Source organism: Dermochelys coriacea, chromosome 9, assembly GCF_009764565.3.
Source record: "Dermochelys coriacea isolate rDerCor1 chromosome 9, rDerCor1.pri.v4, whole genome shotgun sequence".
NCBI lineage: Eukaryota > Metazoa > Chordata > Testudines > Dermochelyidae > Dermochelys > Dermochelys coriacea.
In genome coordinates this window covers 27,588,148-27,600,554 of record NC_050076.1, presented here as the reverse complement: position 1 = coordinate 27,600,554, position 12,407 = coordinate 27,588,148, and the positions used below count along the sequence as shown (strand labels likewise).

The 12,407-nt window shown below is 40.5% G+C and overlaps 1 protein-coding gene across 2 annotated transcripts in view; it reads left to right on the top strand.

Moving 5' to 3' along the window:
• MED12L (mediator complex subunit 12L) overlaps positions 1 to 12,407 on the top strand; it is a 335,742-nt gene that overhangs the window by 267,051 nt on the left and 56,284 nt on the right. For both annotated transcript variants that reach the window (XM_043492366.1, XM_038415603.2), the window contains 5 exons: positions 579 to 767; positions 5,942 to 6,016; positions 6,140 to 6,330; positions 6,672 to 6,833; positions 11,344 to 11,455. In XM_043492366.1, the coding sequence (XP_043348301.1) occupies positions 579 to 767; positions 5,942 to 6,016; positions 6,140 to 6,330; positions 6,672 to 6,833; positions 11,344 to 11,455 (729 nt within the window). The remainder of the gene's footprint in view (positions 1 to 578; positions 768 to 5,941; positions 6,017 to 6,139; positions 6,331 to 6,671; positions 6,834 to 11,343; positions 11,456 to 12,407) is intronic.

The window sequence follows — 12,407 nt, the reverse complement described above, 5'->3', positions numbered from 1 at the left end:
TAATATGTTTGAATGCAAAACAGACTTTGACGATGTACTGTACGTATTTTTCATATGGTATTTGAATCTGAGTTCTCCCTTGTAGTTGCTTGGCTTTGACCAGAGGTCATTGAAAAGTCAATGGAGCTAAAATGGGGATGAATTTGGCCTATAGTCTTCAGTATCTTCCAGTCTTTTAATTAACACTATTTTTCCCAGTTGAACCTCAAACCCCCTGCCCTTTTGGTGGCTGGAATAGCAGGCCTTACCTGAGAAATGCCAGAGATGCTCCTTGAATTAGCTGGTAAAAAGTGCTCATGCAACTTGTCGATATTATTTGGTAGCATCAGTTAATTATCAATCTGCTTTTAGTGCTTTTTAAGGAAACAAATTTTGGAAAACAGTTGAAAGTGTACTGTACTTTTAAGGGTTATAAGTTATTGAATGAAGGTGAAATTTCAGGTATCATATAGACTTATATGGAACTGGTTTTCAGTTTGTGAATATCTGCATGTGGAAAATGTGTTTTGTATGCATTGCATCTGTGAAAAATGAGTGTTATATTGACATTATCGATCCAGCTGTTTGATTTCTTTCAGGAATGGGTGGGAGAGCACTGCTTGAAAGAGCCTGAGAGGTTATGCACGGACAAAGATCTTATATTGGATCCTGTTCTTTCAAACAAGCAAGCACAGAAACTACTGCAGCTTATCTGTTACCCTCATGGTATTAAAGAAAGCACAGAGGGTGACAACGCTCAAAGGCAACACATCAAGCGCATACTTCAGGTAATAAAATGTAAAATTATTCCAAATTACTTCTGTAAGATATTAACTCTTGAAGTCTCATTCAGCAGCACCATCAATTCAATGCAGATGTCTTTCAATTCCCAGTATTACCAACCCCAAAAGTTCAAAAGTAATTATTCAAACCCCCTCCCCTCCAATCATGAGGTTTTTTTTTTTTTTTTTTTGCAAATGCATTTTGGGCCTGTCTTTTGCCCACCCCAGCCCCCATGAGAAACAACTAGTGTTGCCAATGCCAGTTCTCCAGATCTGAGTACGGTGATTTTGTCCCCTTGCTGCAGGGAGCTCTTGATAACTGGCTGTTCAGTACTTCCAACTTCTCTTCAGAATTTTAATTAATTAGCGTCATGTCCACCTCCAGCCCCGACATCCGCCTGTACAGCAAGTCCCATCTCTGCTCCTCATGCAACTCCTTGGGTTCTTGATCCCTCCTCCCATGCCTGAGCAGCTGCTGCAATTGGGTTCTCTTATGCCTCTTCCCAGGCCTGGGAGTGGGGCAGCTCCAGGGGTTCTTCACCCCCTTCTCTTTTCCCCAGCCTTGGGGCCAGGCAACTTCAGGGCTTCTTCACATGCACCCCTTTCCCTTTCTAGGTGTTGCAGGAAGGAGGAGGAGAAAGGAGACTTGACCCATTGTTCACAGGAGAAGAGTGGGGAGGAGGGAACAGAACCACCTGAGATACTGGGCTCTATCTGCTCCTTTCTTCCAGCTCCTATGGAGAGGAGCTGGGGCTCTTTCTGCTTCCTGCAGCAGCCCTGATTAGCTGTTCTTCCCCAAGAGTGAGGGAAGTGGGAATAGTGAGCAATCAGAGGGGATTTCTCTCCCAGGCAGGGCTGAAATTCATGCAAGGGCTGGAGCTTCTTCCGTCATCGTGAGTCAGGCTCCAGCCCCAACCAAAAGCAGAAGAGCTAACAACCCTGAGTTCCCTTTCTCCCTATTTTTTGTAGTTGATAGATATTTCCTGTCAAGTACTTTTATTGACCAGCAAAAGTTTCGATTCAAGCGTACTCTCCAAAATCAAATCCACGTTTATCCATTTATTTATTTCATCCTCTGATGGAAGCACAAAGTATATTGGCTGGAGTTTCGAGATCTAGTCCATGTCTAGTCTAGGAGTGTTTGACCATTATAATAATACGAGTATACTATACAGGCAGAGAGCTCCTGGTGTGGGTGTAGCTATACCAGCAAAACTGCATTTGATAGCAGTATAGTAAAAGTATGTCTAACAAGTGAAATTAACTATATCAGTAAAAACACAGTTTTGCTGTATCTACACTACAGACTTCTGCTTTCACAGCTCTCTGTCAGGGATCACGCTACTTCACTGACCAGCACAGCCATGCCAGCAGAAGTCTGTAGTTTAGACATTGCCATCCTATGATTACCATAGTTTTTATCCCTTATCCCTTTTATCCCTAGTTTCTATTTTAACATATTGTGTCATACTTTAAAATGGCAAGATAGAAAGTTTAACATAAAGCTTGTTACTAGCCCTAGAAAAACATGAGGCATTTTAAAGTAAAAACTCTTAATCTGTCTTTAACCCATTTAACTGGGTCAAAATTTGTAGCTCAAAACCATGTAGTATGTAACATCACTATCCAATGAGATACTTATAATGCAATGCTGTGGCTTTGAATTTCTTTGCTTTTGTAAGTTTGTTACACTCAGCGACCTTTTGAAGTATAGATTTTAAGAATGGGAACTAATGATTTTAACAGGTGTTAAAATTTATTAAAGTTCACTGGATCTGTGAAATCCACAGCAACATGCAACTTTGACAAATGTTTTCAAATGAGTAAGAGACTTGAGATGAAAAGAGTTTGCAGAAATAGTAAGCAGCCTTTTAAGATATTTAGATATCTTGGAGAGGTCAGAAAAGAGAGAGAAAATCTGTTCTGAAGACTCACTATCACAAAACTAACTCTGAATCTCTTTCAATCAGTTCAGTCTCCTTCCTCTTTTCTGTTGTTGCTGTCACTAATGGCATTCAGAAATTTGGATGATTTAGATCAGTGGTTTTCAAACTTTTTTTCTGGGGACCCAGTTAAAGAAAATTGTTGATGCCCATGATCCAACAGAGCTGGGGATGAGGGGATTGTGGTGTGGGAGGGGCTCTGGGCTGGGGCAGGGGTTTGGGGTGCAGGAAGGGGTTCTGGGTTGGGGGGGCTCAAAGCTGGGGCAGGGGTTTAGGGTGCGGGGTTGGGGTGTGGATGTACCTCTGGCAGCTCTCGGTCAGCAGCGCAGCTAGGGTGCAGAGGCAGGCTTCCTGCCTGTCTTGGCACCGTGGACCGCGCTGTGCCTGAAGCAGCCAGCAGCAGGTCTGGCTGCTGGGTGGAGGCACGCAAGCACTTAGGGTTCCTGGCCAATGGGAGTGTGGAGCCAGTGCTCAGGGTGGGGGCAGTGCATGGAGCCCAGTGGCCCCCCTGCCTAGAAGCCAGACCTGCTGGTGCAGTGTAGTGCCGGAACAGGTAGGCACTAGCCTGCCTTAGCTGGGCAGCACTGCCGACAGGACTTTTAATGGCCCGGTCGGTGGTGCTGACCGGAGTGACCCAATGCCTTACATGCTGCAACCCATTACTGGGTCACAACCTGAACTTTTAAAATGCTGATTTAGATGGTCAAGTATTACATAAGAACATAAGAATGACCCTACTGGGTCAGATCAAAGGTCCATCTAGCCCAGTATCCTGTCTTCTGACAGTGGTCAATGCTAGGTACCTCAGAGGGAATGAACATAACAGGTAATCATCAAGTGATTCATTCCCCATCACTCATTCCCAGCTTCTGGCAAACAGAGGCTAGGGACACCATTCCTGCCCATCCTAGCTAATATCCATTGATACACCTATCCTCCATGAATTTATCTAGTTCTTTTTTTGAACCCTGTTATGGTCTTGTCCTTCACAACGTACTTTGGCAAGGAGATCCACAGGTTGACTGTGCATTGTGTGAAAAAATACTTCCTTTTATTTGTTTTAAACCTGCTGCCTATTAATTTCATTTGGTGACCCCTAGTTCTTGTATTATGAGAAGTAGTAAACAACACTTCCTTAGCTACTTTCTCTACCCCAGTCATGATTTTATAGACCTCAATCATATCTCCCCTTAGTCATCTCTTTTCCAAGCTGAAAAATCCCAGTTTTATTAATCTCTCCTCATATGGAAGCCATTCCATATCCCTAATCTTTTTTGTTGCCCTTTTCTGAACCTTTTCCAATTCCAATATATCTTTTTTGTTATGGGGCAACCACATCTGCAGACAGTATTCCAGATGTGGGAGTACTATGGATTTATATAGAGGCAACATGATATTTTCTGTCCTATTATCTATCCCTTTCTTAATTAATCCCAGCATTCTGTTTGCTTTTTTGACTGCCGCTGCACATTGAGTAGATGTTTTCAGAGAACTATCCACAATGACTCCAAGATCTTTGAGTGGTAACAGCTAATTTAGACCCCCATCATTTTATATGTATAGTTGGGATTATGTTTTCCAATGTGCATTACTTTGCATTTATCAACATTAAATTTCATCTGCCATTTTGTTGCCCAGTCACCCAGTTTTAAGAGATTCTTTTGTAGCTCTTCACAGTCTGCCTGGGTCTTAACTATCTTTAGTAATTTTGTATCATCTGCAAAATTTTCCACCTCACTCTTTACCCCTTTTTCCAGATCATTTATGAATAAGTTGAATAGGACTGGTCCCAAAACAGACCCCTCGGGGACACCACTATTTACCTCTCTCCATTCTGAAAACTGACCATTTATACCCACCTTTTATTTCCTATCTTTTAATCAGTTACCAAAGCATGAGAGCACCTTCCCTCTTATCCCATGGCAGCTTTCTTTGCGTAAGAGCCTTTGATGAGGGACCTTGTCAAAGGCTTTCTGAGTACACGATATTCACTTGGTCCCCTTGGTCCACATGCTTGTTGACCCCCTCAAAGAATTCTAGTAGATTGGTGAGGAATAATTTCCCTTGACTCTTCAACAAATTGTGTTCATCTATATGTCTGACAGTATTGTTCTTTATTATAGTTTCAACCAGTTTGCCCAGCACTGAAGTCAGGCTTACAGGCCTGTAATTTCTGGGATCACCTCTGGAGCCCTTTTTAAAAATTGGCATCACATTAGCTATCCTCCAGTCACCTGGTACAGAAGCTGATTTAAATGATAGGTTACAGACGACAGTTAGTAGTTCTGAAATTTCACATTTGAGTTCCTTTAGAACTCTTGGGTGAATACCATATGGTTCTGGTGACTTACTGCTGTTTAATTTATCAATTTGTTCCAAAACCTCCTCTAATGATACCTCAATCTGGGACGGTTCCTCAGATCTGTCACCTAAAAAGAATGGCTCAGGTTTGGGAATCTCCCTCATATCCTCAGCCATGAAGACCGATGCAAAGAATTCATTTAGTTTCTCCGCAATGGCCTTATCATCCTTGAGTGCTCCTTTAGCACCTCGATTGTCCAGTGGCCCCACTGGTTGTTTAGCAAGCTTCTTGCATTTGATGTACTTTAAAAAAAATTGCTATTACTTTTTGAGTCTTTGGCTAACCGTTCCTCAAATTCTTTTTTGGCCTTCCTAATTTATTTTTACACTTCATTTGCCAGTGTCCTTTCTATTTTCCTCACTAGGATTTAACTATATATAATATACCATTGTGAAGAATTGAGTTAGCTAACGTGATGCTGGCCAGTGAGGACAAGGACAAATCATATTCATCCTCTCATCAGATAATTATGATCAAACCCTGTTGGAGTTATAGTTTAATCATATTTAGGTGACCTAATGCTGAGCGCGATTTGGTCTGCATTGATGACAAAACATCGCGTCAGTGAATTCAATTTTTGATTGTTTTGTCTGAACACAGTACAATTTGTAATGAACAGCCATTGTTGCATCAGAAAATTTGAACTGGTTAAAAATATTGATGAGCTGATTTTGGGGATAGGGAGAATGCAAAGGAAAAACGATTGGGCTGATAAGTCCTTGAATTGCTTTGAAAAACTTAGCTTCAAAAGTTTTAAAGAACAGTGTGATGATCTACAGTGATGACATGATTTAAATTGTTCCAGTTAAGAGAGTTAAAAAAATTTCTACAATAAACTTGACACAAATATTTTTCATTTTAATAATTTTACTCAGAACTTAGATCAATGGACTCTCAGGCAATCTTGGTTGGAGCTCCAGCTAATGATCAAACAGTGCATGAAGGAACCTGTAAGTATTTGGTTCTTTTAATGTACTTACAAAATATTTAATTTATTAAAGCATGTAAAATTTGAACCTAGCCCATGAGCAAACATACCATGAATATGCTAGTTTACTTATGTTTCACTGTAGGGTGCTGGGTCTGTGGCTGAAATGAACAGCTTGTTGGATAATATTGCAAAGGCGACAATAGAGGTGTTCCAGCAATCCGCTGATCTAAACAATAACTCTTCTAACTCTGGTATAGGCCTCTTCAATCCAAACTCTGTTGGAAATGCTGACACAAGTAATACAAGACAGAATGGTAAAAAGACATTCCTAAGGTATTTTTGTGTAGCACCTTTTAAATTATTTTAATTGACATAATGGTTAATAATGCATAGAATGAAATGAAAACTTCAAAACTTATAAAGGCTTTTTGCACTTGAAATGGAAATGTTCAGAAAATGTTACCTTAAGGTTCTGTTTTTTGCTCTTGTTCAACAGTAAACATTGGTGTTATCCCTAAATTTTTGGAATGTATCATTTGTGGCTGCTCAGCAAATGCTAGCTATCCCAGAAAAACTTTATCATCTGTCTCATTGCAGTTGGTTACAATGACTGAGAATGATGTGAAGAGTAGATTGAGATTTTGGATGAAATAAGTTTGTGATTCTGCTTTTAGCTCTTCTGAACGTCGAGGTGTATGGTTGGTGGCTCCCTTGATTGCTAAACTGCCTACCTCAGTTCAGGGTAGGGTCCTGAAAGCAGCTGGAGAAGAGCTGGAGAAAGGTCAGCATTTGGGATCGTCCTCAAAGAAGGAGAGAGATAGACAAAAGCAAAAAAGGTACAACCTTTGAAAATGTTTGTATGCAATTTTAGAAGGCATGTTGAAAGCAGAGGTGTGCTGGGGAGGCTGTCTTTTTGCTGTTGCAAATCTCATCAGTCACCTTTTGGTGTGGCAAATCCCCAAATCAGGTGTGGTTCAGATCCTGGTTCCATTTTATCTAAAACAGTCAATTTTAGGGCGGGAGTGGAAGGAGAGATGGAAAGATTTCTGGATCGGTGTACTGGACTCTGTTGATTAAATATTATGCAAATTTCAGTAATAAAGCGATGTGAAATGGATAAATATTTAATACCCCCAAATCACAACTGCCCACTCTTGCCTCCCTCCAGCACAGAGTATTTTCATTACCATTAAGATGTCAGTCTTAATTACTGTGAAAATGTTGCATCTTGGCAGTGTCATACCCAAGTTTACACACACAGGTGGCTATCAGAAACTTGCCAGTTTTGCATCCTTAGAGTTACTATAGTAATTACCCTGAATACTGCTATTAATTACATCCTTTAACTTTAAATACTTACCAACCTCTCCTTTTGTGTAGTTGGTCCAAGAAGCAGTTGTTTAAGGTGCCAAATTCTCTAAAACTTGTGATATTTAATTGTTCTATATGCAGGCAGTTGAAGTCGCCCATTATTGCAACATCATTCTATTTTGTTATCTTTTTGATTTCCCTCAGCATTGTACACTTAGCATACTTTTTCTGATCAAGAGGTCAGTAGTGTGACCGTACCAAAACATTTGTATTTTTATTTCTTAGCATTTTTATCCATATGGACCCTACTGTATGGTTCTTGTTAGATTCTATGGAATAATTTTGATATAGTGCTATCCCCCCACCTCTGCAACCTAACCTATCCTTCCTGTATAATTTATAGTATATTTTATTTTGTCATTGCAACATATTTCAGATATGCCTATTATTTCAAGGTCATCTTCTTTGCCAGGCAAAATGGTTGGTATTGACACATGTAGGTTTGGTTTCATTTTATTTGCCATGTCCATATATTATTTAATTCCTTTTCTTGACGCACTTACTTTTTTTTTTTTGGAATTTACCTCTCTGATCTCAAACTGGTTCCTTCTCCAATTCAGCTGTAATTTCTGTCCTACCCTTTATTGGATACAAGGATACCTTTGGGTTATTGACTTCCTTAGCATATTTCTTTGACTAACTTGAGTACTCCTCAGTACCTCTTGGTTTTTCCTGAGCTCCTAGTTTAAATAATCTCCCAACATTTGCCCATTTGCTGTTTCAGTAGCAAGATTCCACTTGGGCTAAGATGGAACCAATCCCTTCTATCTAAGTACTGTGACAGGGTCGTGCTATAGGAGAGTAATAGAAGGCAGATATATTAGCCCCAGGCTAAGTAGGTCCCTTTTCCCTGGGTAAGGGTTCCAGAACAATCAGGAACCTTCTGGAGACAGAACAGGCTGATTAGAACACCTGCAGCCAATCAAGAAGCTGCTAGAATCAATTAAGGCAGGCTAATCAGGGCACCTGGGTTTTAAAAAGGAGCTCACTTCAGTTTGTGGTGTGCATGTGAGGAGCTGGGAGCAAGAGGCACTAGGAGCTGAGAGTGAGAACGTGGACTGTTGGAGGACTGAGGTGTACAAGCATTATCAGACACCAGGAGGAAAGTCCTATGGTGAGGATAAATAAGGTATTGGGAGGAGGCCATGGGGAAGAAGCCCAGGAAGTTGTAGGTGTCGCACAGCTGTTCCAGGAGGCACTCTCGACAGCTGCATTCCACAGGGCCCTGGGCTGGAACCCAGAGTAGAGGGCGGGCCCAGGTTCCCCCCAAATCCTCCCAACTCCTGGTCCAACACAGGAGGAGTCGACCTGGACTGTGGGTTCAGAAAAACAGCCAAGCTGAGGGCTGCTGTGAAGCTCCAAGGCGAGCAAATCTGCCAATAAGCACAAGACCCACCAAGGTAGAGCAGGAACTTTGTCACAGTACTTCCTTCCCATAAAAGTTTCCTAGTGCATAGAAAATTTAAATGCCTCCTTTGATATGATCTTCTCATGAACATATTAAGACTTGGAAGTTTCTTCTGCCTAGATATCCCTGTGCACAGAACCAGAGGTACTCAAGAGAAAGCTATCATAGTCTTATCATATCTATTCTTTCTGTGTGCCTTTGAGTATGTCTGCACCAGAGCTGGAAGGTGTAATTTTCAGCTTGGGTGGACATACCCATGCTAGAGCACTAAAAATAGAAGTATATCCATGGCAGCGGGAGGGGTTAGCCACGCAAGTATGTACCTTTTGTTTTCAGATGGGATCGTACTTGAGTGGCTAGATTCTCTTGCCACTTATGCCATTGTGGATTCACTTCTATTTTTAGCACACTAGCTCAATCAGAGCAAGTACAGATATGTCTACCCAAGGTGGAAATTACACCTGAAGTGCTTTAGTGAAGGCATACTGTCTGAGACATATCTGCTTATGTAACCCACACACCTTCTGGGTGTGGTGTTCTGTCCCATGGGGGAGGGGGAGAGAGAGAGATTAATGAGTCAGCTCTACAGCCTTAGTTAAGTCAGTTGGCTTTTAGCTCATGCCATAGAGGCTCATGCACTAAGCTCCAGAGGTCCCCAGTTTGATCCTGCCTGCCGATGACCAGAGTCTGTCGGCGTTACGCTTACTTGATAAAAAGACAGACTTTTACTGGTGCTTGCATGGCAGAGCCTGTACCACTATGGGAGAGTATTAAACTCTATTTTGCCCTTATACATCATCGTCATTGTCAGATAAGTTCCTGATCGGAGAATTTTTTTACCATTTGCGGTGGTGGTTGTGGTGATGGTGATGTAAGAGTTGGAGGATGCAGTTTGATTTTTCAGATCAGATTGAATGTCAATGGTAGCAATTATAACAATCCATGTTTGACTTGTCTGCGGAGCAAATGTGTTACGGAAGTTATTGAGAGAATAGATAGGGGTTGCTACAGTGCCATCCTTAGAGCCACTACTCTGGCCCAAATCACACTTTGACTTATGCTTTCAATAGAAAAGATTTTCTGCATTGCTTTTATTATAGCTTTGGAGTTTTTCTGATCCTTCTAGCTACTTATCCCCTGAATTATGAGAGCAAAAATTAAATGCCAAATATAGCTGTTGAACAGTTGTACATAGATGTTGAAATGAATATGTACATTTGAGTTGTAATATATAATGGTGTACAGAGCTTTCAGTGAGTGTTACACAGCAAAAGCTACGTTTACATTATGCGGCAGGAGTGTGATTCCTCTGCTTGTTATACATATACTCTCGCTAGGCGTCGTTGAACTAGCATGACTATAAATAGTAAAGCTGCCTGAAACTGGTGGATATGTACTATGTACTCTGCTGCCTCTATCCTTGCAACCATGGCTATACTGCTAGTTATACGCATGCTAGCTTGATAAGAGCGAGCATGAGTATGTGCACTAGGGTTGCCAACCCTCCAGGATTGTCCTGGAGCCTCCAGGAATTTAATGTTTATCTTTAATTAAAGATTGTCATCTGCTGAAACCTCCAGGAATACATACAATCAAAGCTGGGAACTCTAATGTGTACCCAAGCAGGAGAATCACATCCCTAGCTCATAGTGCAGATATAGCTTAAAACACTGGTAAAATAATTGCATGAATTGAATTTATAAGAATGCAAAGGCCTCTGCTGAAGTTTTTTTTTTTTTAACTTTTTTTTTTCTCCTTTCCAAATTCATGTCAGTTTCTGTTGGAATATATCTTAATATATATCCCATAGTCCCATTGGACTGGGTCTTGATGTTCTTACTCTGACACAGTACCTATACCCTTTAGTAGTAGTTTTATTGCAGCTGTGTCTTTAAAAAATTATATTTTTAATTCATGTTAACTAACCTTTGTAAAAATCCCTGGACAATTTACCAGGACCCACTAACATGGATTAAAACTACAATGGCCTTGTCTTCACTAGAATTTTAACACTGGGTAGTTAGCTTTAGTTAAAATATACCTGTTAAAATCCTAATAAGGGCAAGGCAGGTGTAATTTTAATCCATGTTAGCAGAAGGAGGTAAACTTTCAGGAGGAGTCTGGGGTTTACCTTGTCCAGCTAACATGGGTTAAAACTACACCTACTGTGTGTTCATGAGAATTTTAACACGGGTTAGTTAATGTGGATTAAAAATGACTCGTGTTTTCCAGAGTAAGGCTTGAGTGTCTCCTGCAAGGTTCTGTGCCTTTTCATCTCCTACTGACTGAACCAGGAGTTGAGGGGTTCAGCACCACAAATGTAGGTTCCAAATAAAGACTTCAGAATTTGTCCCTTTATGCTTTGATTGGCCCATTTTATACACTGTCTGCTTTACACTTTGTTTAATTTCTGGCTTGTGAGGCTGTAACTTACTAAAACAGACACCAAGATAGATCTGAGCAGCATTTTCGTTCAGGGGAAAATTATAGGGAAGGAAGGGAATGGAGACGGGAAGTATCAAAATAACCTTACTAATTGAATCTTATGTGTTTTGCCTCTTTTAAAGCATGTCTCTTTTGAGTCAGCAACCTTTCCTTTCTTTGGTACTTACTTGCCTTAAGGGACAGGATGAGCAACGGGAAGGGCTTCTAACATCTCTGCAAAATCAAGTAAATCAGGTAAAACAAACACATAATACTGAGCACCCTCCATTTGATATTTGTGCCATCAGTTTTATGTGTATCAGATCATGTAGAACTGGGAAAGTTCTAAAGGTTCAACACACTGATTTTCAGAAATGAATTGTCAAATGAAGGAAGAATAAAAGATGAAGAGAACTTTAGTTTATCCGCTCATAAGAATGAGTAAAAGTTCCTTTAACAGCAATTTAAAAATAACTTTTCCCTTTGCACTGACCAATTACTTTCTTAGAGTGTTTCTAAAAATAATGGAACAAAAATGTAAGTAATCCAGGGCCTGATTTCAGACCTTTTCTGAAAAGCAATAGTAGATTGTTTTCATGACAGGGAAATGCCTCCCAGTGCTTCATGTCTACTGAGTTTATAAAATCATAAAAACTTAGATTTTTCTGGAAAAAAGATCTCTCTCTTGAGTAAATGCATAATTAGAAATAGATAAATTATTTACAAAAAAAATTAGTATCCCCAAATTATCCCATTCCCCAATGTTTTTTCAGGTAACTTATATACATGCACATACACCCTCTCTGCCACTTCTACACCAGTTCCTTTGCTCCCACCATATTCTAACTCTCAAGATTGTAAGCTCCTGGAGGCTGAGACTGTCTTTTTATCAGTGTGTGGACAGTGTCTGGTACAATGGAGCCATGAAACCTGTTTTCAGTCTCTAGATGCTACCACCATACAAATTAATAACAGCCTTCACCCATATTCTCACTCACATCAGATCCAGTCCCTGGCTTTGCTCCCCATCCTCATTTGATCCATTCCTTGATGCTGCTTTTCTCCATTTCTGCTACTGCTCCCTGGACCTCCTCTTTTTTTAAAACTATTTTTAAAGGTTCTTATCTAAATCCATCTAAACCTTGACTTACACCCTCTTCCTTGCAATCCTGTCTTTGTTGATCTGTGGTGTCCAGTAAGACAGAAT